The sequence below is a fragment of the Rhinopithecus bieti genome, unplaced genomic scaffold, assembly GCF_001698545.2.
Source record: "Rhinopithecus bieti isolate Rb0 unplaced genomic scaffold, ASM169854v2 scaffold_7212, whole genome shotgun sequence".
NCBI classification, from domain to species: Eukaryota; Metazoa; Chordata; class Mammalia; order Primates; family Cercopithecidae; genus Rhinopithecus; species Rhinopithecus bieti.
The window spans coordinates 1,265,976-1,281,466 of NW_016806198.1; the positions used below are offsets into that span (position 1 = coordinate 1,265,976).

The 15,491-nt window shown below is 36.6% G+C and overlaps 1 protein-coding gene across 1 annotated transcript in view; it reads left to right on the forward strand.

Moving 5' to 3' along the window:
• The window catches only part of LOC108531589 (neural cell adhesion molecule 2), a 599,158-nt gene that overhangs the window by 443,549 nt on the left and 140,118 nt on the right, over window positions 1–15,491 (forward strand). The window contains 2 exon segments of the mRNA XM_017875104.1: window positions 5,669–5,856; window positions 14,099–14,195. Coding sequence (XP_017730593.1) covers window positions 5,669–5,856; window positions 14,099–14,195 — 285 coding nt within the window.

Below are 15,491 nucleotides of genomic sequence, written 5' to 3' on the forward strand. Positions count from 1 at the left end.
CATGGGGACCCCAAGGTCTGGTCTCCCAGCAGAACCACAGCTCTTCTGTCTTTCTCATTGCCTGCAATGTGGCAAGTGGGGGGCATGTTTCAGCCCTGTTTGTCTTGTAGCTCTTTCAGTCCTGCCATTCTGCAGGTCCTGAGTTCTTGTCTCATGTCCAGGAAGAATGAGGTATACAGACAAGTGGTGGGCGAGCAAGGAGGAAAGGAGCTTCACTGAGCTACAGAAAGGCTCTCAGGAGACCCTAAGTTGGTAGCTCTATCCACCAGCAGGTCATCCTGACATCTGTCCAACTCTGGCTGAGTGAGGTTTTTATGGGTTCAGAAGGAGGAAGTGTGTGCTGATTGATCTACAGTTGGCCATGGGTAGGCCTGGAAAAAGCACCATAAATTATCACTCTGGGCCGTGATTCCACACAGCACTTGCAGTCCTACCCCCAGGCTTCAGGCTGTCCCTGGATTGAAGGTGGTGTTTCACAGGAGACCCTCAGCTTTCTGGCCAGGAGCCTGTCTGCCTCCTGCTGCCATCAACATGGTGTCCATGGCCCCAGGCTTTTCATGCCAAGGCGTGCCTGTAGGCCCCTGCTGAGCCACCCTTAGTCCTCCATTAGCCTCCCTCCTGTTCTCCTGGGTGCTCAATGTCTGGAGGGGGTCGAGGTAGCAGGGGGCAGGTGTGTCAGCACCTCCATGAGTGTGCACACACCTAGATGGGATGGGACAGCACCTGGGCTGGGCCACAACTTTGCTCCAAAATCAGAGCAGGCATCAGGAGTGAGGAGAGGCCAGGGATGGGAGCATGCACTTCCCAGCCTGTGGGGGAAGGGAAGTTTCCTCACCTCCCGAGAACAGAGCATGACTGTGTGGCTGCACCTGCACAAGGGAGTACAGGGCTCCCACCCCACCTACTCAGTAGGAGGCAGGGCTTCTTCCTGTTCCTGGCCCCTGCAAGCTCTGTGGAGTATACAGCCCCAGCCAGACCTCCCCAACTGCAGCTGGCATCTTCACAGTGGCTGCTCCAGATGGACTGTCACTGCCGTCACAACCACTATGGAAAACTGTGTGGAGATTCCATAAAGAACTAAAAGTAGATCTGCCATTTTATCCAACAATCCCACTACTGGATATCTACCCAGAGAAAAGAAGTCATTATATGAAATAAACACTTGCACATACATGTTTATAGCAGCACAATTAGCAACTGCAAAAGTATGGAACCAGCCCAAATGTCCATTAATCAATAAGTGGATAAAGAAAATGTAGTGTGTGTGAATACTATTCAGCCATATGAAGGAACAAAATAATGGCATTTGTAGCAACCTGGTTGGATTTGGAGACCATTATTCTAAGTGATGTAACTCAGGAATGGAACACCAAACATTGAATGTTCATACTCATAAGTGGGAACTACACTTTGAGGATGCAAAGGCAGAAGAATGATACAATGGACTTTGGGAACTGAGGGAAAAGGGTGAGAGTAGGTGAGGAATAAAATACTAGACATTGGATACAGTAGATACTGCTCGGGTGATGGGTATACCAAAATCCCACAAATCAGCACTAAATAACTTATCTTTAGAACCAAACACCACCTGTTCCCGAAAAACTTATTGAAATAAAAATGTAAAAGAAGAAAAATTGTGATTAGGCAGATTGAGACAGCTAGAACAAAGGGCTGAAAGCACAAAAGAGTTCAGGATGATTAAGGTTTAAGAAAAAGAGTTAATCTAAATGTGTGTAAGGTCACAAATAGGCATAGATAGTTTATGTGAAGCTTTGTAAAGAGTCATAAAAGTTTGGATTTAAGGAGTGTGAATAGGATCTTTAAAAGATATTAGTCAGGATAGTTACATTCGCTTAAAGTAGAAACTGGTAGGTGAGTAAGCCAGCAAGGGGCTTCTAAAACTGACCAGGTAGTGACTATGAACTGGACAAGAGAGCTCATACCAAATATTGAGAGATGTGAATGGTATTTCTATATATTCTGCTTTAGTGGTGAGAAATCAGTGACAAAGCTTTTAAAATTGACACCCTATTATAACCAAATCTAAGTTCAGCTGCTCACCACTTGAAAGCCAAACATGAGAGACGAGAGTTGGCGGGAGGAAAAGCAGATTTATTCTGAGAGCCAGCAAACCAAGAAAATGGTGGACTAGCATCCTAAACTACCATATTAAGTCAGTACAAATTTCAGCCTCTTTTTTGTTAAGGGCAGGGAGGGGGAAGAGGACGGGATTAGGATCAAGAGGTGACCAAGGGTTGCAGACATCTGAGTGTCAGTGAGGATCCAATGGGGTTGGAAACTTTTTTGTCTTTGGTCAAGTCATAATGTTACTATAAATATTTAATGAGAAATATGGTTAATTTTTACATACTTTCCCTATAACCCCAGAATTAGTTTTGAAAATTGTATGATTGCTGTCTTTGCATATTATGAGTGTTATAAAATTATTCTAACCTACATGCTACATGTAAGAATGGATAAAGGCTCCTTAAACAAAAATGGAGTTAGTTATGACAGTTCTTTTGCTGTTTCACTGTAACACTATTACTTCTGAAAATAACTATTTCTATTATTTGTAGTTCTTAAAATATAATATTAAAAAGGGCATTTGAAAATTGCCACAGAGTACTATGACTGGAAAAGAGGAAGATAGTTCACTCTAATATGTGAATGTTTTGAAGAGTATGTAAGACATAATCTACAATACAATCATAATACAGTTTTACAAGGACAATGTCTATTCATACTATCAATATGATTTTTACAAACTTATTTTTTATTATAAATTATTTCCCTAGTAATGCCTTTTCAATTTGATTTAGAAAGTGAATTGTATATCGTGAGTGTTATAGTGAGTTGCCTTGTTCTCATATTCATCACCTGGTGGAAATTCAGTTCAAAGACTTGTATATTTCAGTTCCCAGAGCCTGTGTTATGCTTTGTTATCAGCTTCACCCTGCTCAGACACAGGCAGAATTCAGTAATGCCGGCCAGCACTCAGCAAGAAAGAAGACTTTTCTTAGGTCACAGGTACCAACTACAAATGAACTAGGCTCAGAAAAAAGATTTCAGAGCCAGAGGAGGAATTACAAAAGAAAGCAGAAAGCTTGCATTAAGCAAGTAATCAAGTCAAGAAATCCCATACTGCAGGGGAATGCAGTGATCAGTACTGACTCCAAGTTCACCTCCAAGTCTCAGCAATAAGAAAAAAAAAAAAAAGGCAGGGAGGGGGCATTTATCAAAACAAGTATAACTTGGTACCAAGTCTAAAGACATGCTTAAAAGTTTCTTTGGTATCTCCTAGTATGGAAAAGATTGGGCTGAAAATAAGCTTGTTCTGAATGAAGCATTGAGGAAGGTGACAGATTCAGATCCTGGCATATGTCACTGTTTCATGTGATGCTGGCAATGTAATGTCAGAAATTCATTCAAGGGCAGGGATTTAAGAATAAATGTTCTAGGTCGGACTTCTGCCTGTACAGCTGCCATTTTATTAAATCTAATTAATTTATCATTAGGGATTGTTTCATTGTGATAACAGCTAAAAGAGCATATTTCCTTGTTTTTAATGTCTATAGACACATTACAAAGTTTGTATGTTTGTATATTTTGAATGTTTGCAGTATTCCTTTTCTTACAGTCTATATAGTAATGCACAATTTTTATTAACTATATACTTATTGAGAAGATTTTGGAGTCTTAAGATAATACATTTATCACCAAGGACCACTGCATTATTTACCCTCATGTAGTCTCTGTTTGAAAGATATTCAGTTATTAAAATATTTACCAAGTAACTTTTTTTTTTTTTCCTGAGATGGAGTCTAACTTTGTTGCCCAGGCTGGAGTGCAGTGATGCAATCTTGGCTCATTGCAGCCTCCATCTCCTGGGTTCAAGTGATTCTCGTGCCTCAGCCTCCCAAGTACCAGGGATTACAGGCACCTTATTGTACAAACATATGTATATCAATTCCTGCATGTGTATGTAGTAAATTGCACCAGAGGCTTCTACAAACATGAAATAATTATTATCCCAAGTAGCTTACATAATTCTTCAGAAAAGCAAATGTCACTTTTTATATGGTCTAGTGCTACCTTATGTATCCTAAAAGTGATATGCATGTTTATTTTTAAAATTTGTCCCAGAGTAATTTTAAAGAACTCTTAGAGGTTAAGGAATTTGGAAAGAATTTATCTAGTTCAACTCACAAATTCTTTAAAGAAAAGAAAAAAAGGCCAAACTGATAAGCAGAAACTCAAGGTCACATCTTTGCTACTTGGCAGAGTTGGCACTCAATTTTGATGGCAAGCTCAATGCTATTTCCAGTACAAAATTTTGCTTATAAGCAGCAGCCACAGATTTTATTTTGTTTCCATCCACTATTTGTGTGTGTGTATGTATGTATGTGCCACCTCTAGACCTTTTTAATTTAGTTGTATATATTTATGGGATATAATGTGATGTTTTCATATATGTCCAATAGTGTGGAATGATTAAATTCTTCACCTCACATACTCAGGACTTTTGTGATGAGAACATTTGAAATGTACTGTCTTAGCGATTTTGAAACACATGATACACTAACTGTTGTCATTTTATTGTGTAATACATCTCAAAAACTTACTTCTGTTGTCTAACTGAATCTTTGAACCCCTCGGCCAACATCTTTCTATCCCTCTTAACCACCACAGCCTCTGGTAACCACCAATCTACTGTCTTTTTCTATGAATTTGACTGTTTTTGATTCCACATGTATAAATTAGATTATGCAGTATTTGTGTTTCTGTACCTGGTTTAAATGTTGATTAATTTATGACATCTGTGTTTTAGTAAAAATGGGAAATATGGATACTTTAGGGAAAAAATATTATTTGGTTGTATTGTGGCCATTCCAACTTAGATTTCATACCTGAGTCTTCAAAATAATTTATACAAAAAAGTGGCTATGACTTAAACAAAATAAAAAGTGAGGAAAGAACCATTTATTTTATTGGATTTTATCCTAAACTCTCACTTTATAAAGTAGTTTGTTCCAGAAATAGTTTCTACACAAGTAGATAGTCATTAACATAATCAATAGATATTTTTTGTCAGATTAGTAAGAGCAAATGTAACTCTGGTTATCTTACATTTTAATAATTGGTAATTTATGAGTGGTTGTCTGTTAATCCTGTTAAACTTATGTAATAAAAGTATTCAAATGACATATATTGTTGTGAGTTCTGATGCCCTATGTTAAATACACAAAATTAGGCCAGTCGCAGTGGCTCACGCCTGTAATCCCAGCACTTTGGGAGGCTGAGGTGGGCAGATCACAAGTTCAGGAGATCGAGACCATCCTGGCTAACAGGGTGAAACCCCATCTCCACTAAAAATACAAAAAAATTAGCCGGGTGTGGTGGCGGCGCCTGTAGTCCCAGCTACTTGGGAGGCTGAGGCAGGAGAATGGTGTGAACCCTGGAGGCAGAGCTTGCAATGAGCTGAGATCACGCCACTGCACTCCAGCCTGGGCGACAGAGGGAGACTCCATCTCAAAAAAAAAAAAAAAAATTAGAATTATGTGGCTTCTTTTTATAGTCAAGCAAAGATTACTAATGCTTATACTACTTAAATGATTATTTAACTTAAAGAAAATGCCTATAATTATTTTATTATATTGTATTACAGATGCCCCCAAGTTCATATCAAACCAAACAATTTATTACTCTTGGGAAGGAAATCCTATCAATATAAGTTGTGATGTGAAATCGAATCCACCAGCATCAATTCACTGGAGAAGAGAGAAATTGGTCTTACCTGCTAAAAACACTACCAATTTAAAGACATATAGTACAGGAAGAAAGATGATATTAGAGGTAAGTCCACATGTATACATGAAAAAATTGTATTATTTTAGCAACTGTTATTTCAGAATATATTTAAATATCTTCATATACCTATATACAATGAGAGAGAGAGAAATCATAGTGTATATATTTTACAGTTATTTACTTAAAGGTCCTTTGGATCATGGCTCATTAATGATAAGTGTATGAAAGTCTATTCACTCATATAGAAGTGTGGCTATATAGCAAAGACCACTATTTTTATGAATGCACTTTTAGGAATGAAAACAATTATATGGCAGGGCGCCATAGCTCACGCCTGTAATCCCAGCACTTTGGGAGGCCTGAGGCGGGCGGATCACAAGGTCAGGTGATCCTGGCCAACATGGTGAAACCCCATCTCTGCTGAAAATACAAAAATTAGCTGGGTGTGGTGGTACACGCCTGTAGTCCCAGCTTCTCGGGAGGCTGAGGCAGGAGAATTGCTTGAATCTGGGAGATGGAGGTTGCAGTGAGCCGAGATTGTGCCACTGCACTCCAGCCTGGCCACTCCAGCCTGGTAACTGAGCAAGACTCTGTCTCAAAAAAAAAAAAAAGAAAGAAAGGAAAAAAAAATATGGAAAATCCAGGAAGAGAAAGTTGGTAATTTAATAGTTATTGAGTGCTACAAATTTGTCTTCAATGTTGATACTTTCATTGATTCTATTATGTATTATAGCTTTTTTTCTTTTCAGTCTGGCAGGAATAAATGCTATCTATTGGATAGATTTTTACAATTCTAGTGTAAATTCCAAAATAAATGAAATTTGCTTGTTCATTATCTTTTGTTTTATTACTAAAATAAGATTTTGTATAATTGTTTTATATTGCCAAGTAATTGGCCTTTAAATACTGTTTGAATAAAATGCTTCTTATTTATTAATTGGAGTGTGTGTATGTGTGTATCAATTTCTAAAACATATTTAAAAATCTATGAAACTGATCATCACCCTTTCCAAATTATGATGTGGTTAGGAAAATTGGGAATCTTTTCCACACAGTCTTATTTGCTGAAAGGTTGCTACATTTTATTCACTAATTCAGTTTACATAAACTAAATGAAATGCACGTTTTAGAATACCATCTAATATCCGTACTGCATTAACTTAAAAGTATCCTCATTGATGCCATTTAGACTTTAAAAAAAATTGTTTGATAGGGGGATTTAGATATCACGTCTGCAAATATTTGCATGGCTGAGTGGTTGGTAATTAAATCACTTTGTCTAAATCAATTTCAATGTAAAGAAGTTTCTTTCAAATTGTTTTAGAAGAACTAACTATTTGTGACTTGACAGGGATGTCAATTTCATAAAAACATCTGGGCAGTTTTAAACTAAATGTTATATGTTTTACGTTAGTGAAAAGCTCAGGTTAGATTTAACTTGTTTTGTGTAGGGTGTAGTCTCCTTGAATACCTTAATAAATTACCATGGACAGGATGATTAAAATCACAGAAATTTACAGTTCTGGAGGGTAGAGGTTCAATATCATGGTGCCTGCAGGGTGGCTTTCTACAGAGGACCCTTCCCTGAACTTGTACTTGACCACCTTCTGGCTGTGTCCTCACATGCCCTTTCCTCTGTGCGCACACAGAGTTCTGGTGTCTTCCTCTTGTTTTACAAGGATACCAGTCCTGTTGGAGTAGGTCCCACTCTTACTATCTCATTTAACCTTAATTACCTTCTTAAAGATCCTATCTCCAAATTCATTCACACTGGAAGTTAGGGTTTCAGTATATGAATGGGCAGAGTGAGGAGGCGGGCAGTTCGGTCCATAACAAGTGGACTGAAGTTCATGAGTAAATGACAGACTAATGTGTAATTTCTGCTTTGCTTCATCTTGACATTTTTTAGTTCCTCAGCCAACTCATAATTCTCTATATTTAATGTGAAGGAACATTTTATACATACAACATAGTATATAGTTTATGCTATTTAAGCTTCTGTCTGAAGACATCCCTCCACACTCCAAAATAAAATTAAAAAACAAAAACACAATTTTGGTTTACTTGACACACAGCCAGGTGATCTGTTGGCTAAACCACTGACTTTAAACAGACATGTTTTTGTGTATACTCTCACAAATTAAATTTAAATTCTGAATGAAAAATATACATGTGTGACTAACACAACTTGAAAACATGGCATAACAAAAAATAACATAAAGAGAAAGCAACAATGAGCATTACTAATATTTAATTATTAGTATATACAGTTGCTTGAGACAGTTACTTTTGTTTAATAATGATTGTAAAAGTCATATGTGCTAATTCTTAAGAATATAAAATGAAACATAGAAAAAAGTTTACACTTAACAAATTGTCAGTAATAAATTTATGGAATTGAGTTTAAGTTTTTTTCTTTAAGTATATATATTCAAACTGTTAAAATTATGCATTTTAAAATATAACCAAATATTCAGTACATTATTTAAGTTACTGCCAATAAATGCATCTGTAAAGGTCAAGATCATCAAAACTTATTTTTTTAACTGACCACATCCTGAGGAAATTACACAACTTTTCAATATATGGGCAAACATTGAAAGAAGGAATGGGTTTCTAATAGGTTTGTTGGAATAATATTGTACTTTGCATTGTCAGTATCTTTCGTTCATATCCTAAATAGAGATGCTGACTGTTGTGTCCATGACTTTCTTATCATGGAATACATAGAAGAAATAAATATTTTTAGGTTTAAGAAAAAGCCTAGCAAGCTTCTTTATTAATATTATACACTCAGCTTATATTTAGATATTCAAAACTATATTTGTTACTTCACTATACTCTGTCCAAACCTAATATCATGAATTAATATCAGTATTTTTAGCTGGATACAGATATACCTTGGAGATATTGCAGGTTTAGTTCCAAGAGCACCTCAATAAAGTAAATATCACTATAAAGCCAGTCACACAGGTTTTTGGTTTTTCAATGCATATAAAAGTTATGTTGGCACTATAGTCTATTAAGTGTGCAAAAGCATGATGTATAAAAAGGTCTATGTAACATAACTGAAAAATACTTAGTTACTAAAAATTGCTGGGAATCATTTGAGCTTTAAGCAAGCTGTAATGTTCTTCATTGGTGAAGAGTCTTGTCGCGAGGTTGATGACTGCTTACTGGTCAGAATGTTGATTGCTGAAGGTGGAATTTGCTGTGGCAATTTACTAAAATAAGGCAACGGTGAAGCACTTTGTTAGTTAACACTTCCTTTCATGAAAGATCTCTGTGTAGCAGGTGATGCTATAAGGCTAACAACATATAATACTGTTTGTTAGCATTTACCTAGAGCAGGACATCTTTAGAAAATGAAGTCAATCCTCTCAAACCCCGCCACTGCTTTATCAACTAAGCTTATGTAATATTCTAAATCTTGGGTGATCATTTCAACATTTTTCAAGCATCTTCAGAAGGAGTAAATTCAACCACCAGAAACCACTTTATTTGCTCTTCCATAAAGAGCAATTTCCCATCTGTTAGAGTTTTATCATCAGATTGCAGCAATTCATTCACTTCTTCAGGCTCCATTTCTAATCCTAGCTCTCTATTTCCACCACATCTGCAGTTACTTCCTTCGCTGAAGTCTTGAACCCCTCAAAGTCATCCATGAGGGCTGGAATCAACTTCTTTCAGACTCTTATTAATGTTGACATTTTCACTTTCTCCCATGAGTCACAAGTAATTCTTAATGGTGTCAGCATGGTGAGTCCTTTTCAGAAGATTTTCAGTTGACTTTTACTTTTCCCAGATCCCTCAGAGGAATCACTGTTTTATGGCAGCTGTAGCCTTAAATCTTGTATTTCTGTATTTTTTTTTTTTTTTTTTTGAGACGGAGTCTCGCTGTGTGGCCCAGGCTGGAGTGCAGTGGCGCGATCTCAGCTCACCGCAAGCTCCCTCTCTCGGGTTCACGCCATTCTCCTGCCTCAGCCTCCCGAGTAGCTGGGACTACAGGCGCTGCCACCATGTCCGGCTAACTTTTTGTGTTTTTAGTAGAGATGGGGTTTCAACGTGTTAACCAGGATGGTCTCGATCTCCTGACCCCGTAATCCGCCCACCTCAGCCTCCCAAAGTGCTGAAATTACAGGCGTCAGCCACCGCACCAGCCACACATTGTATTTCTTAAGTACTAGGACTTGAAAGTTGGACTAACTCCTTGGTCCACAGGCTTCAGAATGGATGTTGGGTTAGCCAGCATGGAAACAACATTAATATCTTTGTATATGTTCATCAGAGCTCTTGGGTGACTAGGTCCATTGTCAATGAGCACGACTAGTTTGAAGGGAATCTTTTCTTTTTTTTTTTTTTTTTCTCAGCACTATATCTCAACAGTGGGCTTAAAATAGTCAATAAACCATGCTGTAAACAGATGTCCTGTCAACCAGGCTTAGTTTTCCCATGGGTAGAACACAGGCAGAGTCTATTTAGCATAATTATTAAAGACCCTAGGATTGTTATAATGATAAATGAACAATCGCTTGAACTTAAGTCACTAGCTGTATTAGCCCCTAAAAAGAGATTCAACAGGTCCTTTGAAGTTTGAAGCCTGCCCTTTACATCTCATCTCTAGCTATAAAAGTCTAGGTGACATCTTCTTGCAATAGAAAACTGTTTCATCTATTTTAAATTCTATTTTTTAGTATAGTCACTTCCATCAATGATCTTAGCTCGATCTTCTGGATAACGTGCTACAGCTTCTACATCAGCATTTACTGCTTCACCTTGTATTTTTAATGTTATAGAGATAGCTTCTTCCCTTAAGCCTCATGAACTAACCCCTGCCAGCTTCAAACTCTTCTTCTGCAGCTTCCTCACCTCTGTTAGGCTTCACTGAATTGAGGTGTGTTAGGTCTTTGCTCTGGCTTAGGCTTTGACTTAGGCTTTGGCTTAAGGGAGTATTGTGGTTGGCTTTGTCTTCTACCCAGACCAATAAAATATTTCTCCATAACATAAGTAAGGCTGTTTAGCTTTCTTATCATTTGTGTGTCCACTAGTGTAGTACTTTTGACTTTTTTCAGGAAGTGTCTCTTCACATTTACCACTTGGCTGTTTGTTGCAATAGGCTTCTGTTTTAGCCTATCTTGGTTTTGCCATGCCTTCCTCACTAAGCTTAATCACTAAGCTTCCTCACTTAAGCTTTTGATTTAATGTGGGAGATTGTGACTCTTCCTTTAACCTGAACACTTAGAGGCCATTGTAGGATTATAATTTGGCCTAATTTTAATATTATTGTGTCTCACAGAGTAAGGCAGCTAAAGAGGAGGGAGAGAGATGGGGGTATGGCCAGTCAGTGGAACAGTCAGAACACACATTTATCAATTAAGTTCACTGTCTTAGGGGCACAGTTTGTGGTTCCCCAAAACAGTTACACTAGCACCATCGAAGATTACTGATCACAGATCACCATAGCAAATTTAATAATAATGCAAAGTTTAAAATATTGAGAGAATTACCAAAAAGTCAGAGAGATAGGACATGGGTAACTGTTGTTGAAAAAATGGTGCTGCCAGTTAGAATGGTGATCATTAAAAAGTCAGAAACAACAGGTGCTGGAGAGGATGTGGAGAAATAGGAACACTTTTACACTGTTGGTGCGACTGTAAACTAGTTCAAACGTTGTGGAAAACAGTGTGGCGATTCGTCAAGGATCTAGTACTAGAAATACCATTTGACCCAGCCATCCCATTACTGGGTATATACTCAAAGTATTATAAATCATGCTGCTATAAAGACACATGTACACGTATTTTTATTGTGGCCCTATTCACAATAGCAAAGACTTGGAACCAACCCCGATGTCCATCAATGGCAGACTGAATTAAGAAAATGTGGCACATATACACCATGGAATACTATGCAGCCATTAAAAAGGATGAGTTTGTGGCCTTTGTAGGGACACGGATGCAGCTGGAAACCATCATTCTCAGCAAACTATTGCAAGAACAGAAAACCAAACACCGCATGTTCTCACTCATAAGTGGGAATTGAACAATGAGATCACTTGGACACAGGAAGGGGAACATCACACACCGGGGCCTCTTGTGCAGTGGGGCGAGGGGGGAGGGATAGCATTAGGAGATATATCTAATGTAAATGAGGAGTTAATGGGTGCAGCACACCAATATGGCACATGTATACATATGTAACAAACCTGCACGTTGTGCTCATGTACCCTAGAACATCAAGTGTAAAAAAACAAATGGTGCTGATAGATTGCTTTAATGCAGGATCGCCACAAACCTTCAATTTGTAAAAAGAAAAAAAACAAACTATCTTTCAAGCACGATAAAGACAGACACAATAAAACAGGTATGCCTGTATTTAAATATGAAGAAATAGTTTTATCAGTAGATGTTTCTAGTAGATGTTTATCAGTAAATGTTTATCAGTAGATGTTTCTTGATCAATATTTTCAATGCTTTGCGCTTTTAAACATTTAAATATTTTACTTGATGTTCTATAATACACCCTTGTCATCTTATATTTTCATACAATTATATAACATTTCATTGTGCTGGGTTTAAGTGTAAAACCACTATTGGACTTTGGTTTTATGTTGCTTTCTTAGAATACATCAAATAAGCTTCAGGGTACATGATTTGGCCAGATTATATCTAGAGCATGTGTGCAGATGTGTGTGTGTGTGTGTGTGTGTGTGTGTGTGTGTGTGTGTTTTAATCTATGCCATGATGGGTGTTTTCTTTATTTATTAAGCATACAACATGATAAAAGATTCCTTATTTAAGATAAACTTTTATCTGTTGATAGCTGAACTCCCAAGGACACCACCAAAAAAATGAACTGAGCTTTTAAGAAATTGTTCCAATGAAAATGGCTCTACTTAAATTATTAATCTTAAGGAGCTGTGTAATAGTCACGTTTCTTTGTTGTGGCTATCCTGTCTTGGCATGGTATTGATTCAGTGGGCACATTCTTCTCTGTTGAATTTGCAAATAACTTTCTCATATGCATGTAGAATAAGAATTTTTGGTTAAATCCCTTTCTCATTGGAACAATTAGTTTAGAGTTAAATTAGCCTTGCTTATTAAAAGCTACACATAAGAAAAAGGAATATTTTAATCACTTAGCAGTGATTATGTAAGAGCTGTTACAAATGCTAAGCTCATTCCTATGATTGTTTCTAGATGGACAGCTGACTAGAAAATGAATGACACAGCTTTTCTGTACTCTTTCAGAATTATCATCTTCAATGGGCCTCAAAATTGCACTCTTAGTTAATAGCCTCCCATTACCACAAAATCATTTTTCCCTCTTTTGGGATAGAGTTGAAATTAACAGCAACTCTTGTAAGCATATTCTCTCTTAATAATAGTTACAGAGATTGAAAATTATATCTATTACTATCATCAAATCTCTTATCTAAATTGATACTTCAGAATTTCTGTACATTAGAATTACAGGGTTTGTCTCAGTGTTCACCAATAGAATCCCTAAAGGTTAACTTAATTATGGATTTCAAATGTGTAAGGATAGAGGTCAGCTATTTTCTACCTAGACTGAAAAAAGAACGATAGGAATTGAACATGAAATGCAGGCAAGATGCTGTTATTAGATAGCGAGAAAAAGTACCTGTCTATAAGTATTGTTGCAAAGAGCAACATTTTCTTGCACAATATGTTCCTGGAAAGATTTCTTTAAGAATGATCCTTCGTCCTTCATTAGTATTATATGTTCAATAACTCAAAACAGGGAGAGAAATATCACATATTTGGAGCCTTTCTTGAACTTTAAAGCAAACTGGTCTGAGGCCAAAACATAGAAACAGTTAACAATGCTTTTATTACAAGCTTCCTGTTTTCAAGTTTACACCTACATTGATTGCAAACTATATATATTGCAAACTATATATATATATACACACACACACACATATTTCAAACTGTGTGTGTACTACTTTCTGAGCTTTACATGTATGTAGATCTATTGGTTTTGCTATTTAATAGATACATCAAAGTGGTGCCATTTGTTTACTTAATGAATTAATAGATAAATTCTGATTTGCCTAGTCCTGTGGATATTATAGGCTCATGGATACATCATGAAAGGATTTATATTATTTAGTAATGCTTACTTAATAAAGAAAATTATAAATATATGGTAAGGAGTTGTTGGGTAAAAAAATGAAACGTGAAAGTGGTAGTCATACTGGGGTTTATTTTAAAACTTCTATGATGTTTTAGAATTGTAACTTTTGTTATTATAATTATTTCAGATTGCACCTACATCTGACAATGACTTTGGACGCTATAATTGCACAGCCACTAATCGTATAGGAACAAGATTTCAAGAATACATTCTTGCTTTGGCTGGTAAGTATAGCACAATACTTTGTGAGATCTCACACAGTATTTCTGAAAGCAAATGAAAATTTCAGTTGATAAAGTAGTCTCATTTATATGTGAAAATAAAACAATGGATCTCTTGGAGGTATCTGGTAGACTGTGGTTACCAGAGGCTTGGTAGTGTATAGGGAAGGAGGGTATACAGAGGGGTTACTCGAGGAACACAAAACTACAATTGATTACAAAGAATAAGATATACTGTTCAGTAGTATAATAGGGCTATAATAGTTAACAATGAGTTATTGTATATTTCAGAATAGAAGGATAGATTTGGAATGTTCCAAACACAAAGAAATGACAAATGTGTGAAAGAACAGACACGTCAGTTACTCAGATTTGATCATTATATATTGTCTGCTTATATCAAATTGTCACATGTTCTCTGTAAATATGTACAACAATTTTGCATCCATAAAAATTTTCTGAAACCTTAGACTTCAGCGTGTCTATAAGAAAATATGAACTTCCAAAAGTGGGTGTCATGTAATTTTAAATGTTAGCAAAATATCTTTTACGTTTTATAAGTAACGATAGAGATTGCTTCATTGTATCTGCTATACAGTGAGCACACAGAAAGTATTTACTCATCAGGCTTGAATTTAAAACCTGATTCGAATCCCTCTAACTTTAAAATTGAGATATTTGTGAAAGAAATAGAGAACATATGTTTTAAGAAATTAAATTATATTTCAAGTAAAGACAGAATCCTGACAAAAAAATGAAAAATCAAAACACTGAGAAAAAATGAACTATAATTGATATATATTAAACTTTTAGTCTTGAAAGTACAAATAGCTATCTTGCTTCTGAAGGAAAATAGAAAATTGAAGGTTACATAAATTTGGTGAAAATGTTTTTTTGTGTGTGTATGTGTGTGTGTATATATATATATGTTAATATTCTAGTTTTACCTCTAAAGCTTAAAGATATAGAAATAATAACATATAGAATAAAAAATTCATGAAAACCAGAAAGCCAGATATTGTTTACTTATTTATAAAATTTGCCACTATGTTTTACAAGACTGGTGAGGAATCCTAAAATACATTTTAAAAAATAGTTTATAGGCCGGGCGCGGTAGCTCACGCCTATAATCCTGGCACTTTGGGAGGCCGAGGCGGGCAGATCATGAGGTCAGGAGATCTAGACCATCCTAGCTGATATGGTAAACGCCCGTCTCTACTAAAAATACAAAAAAAAAAAATTAGCCTGGCGTGGTAGCGGGTGCCTGTTAGGCCCAGCTACTCGGGAGGCTAAGGGAGG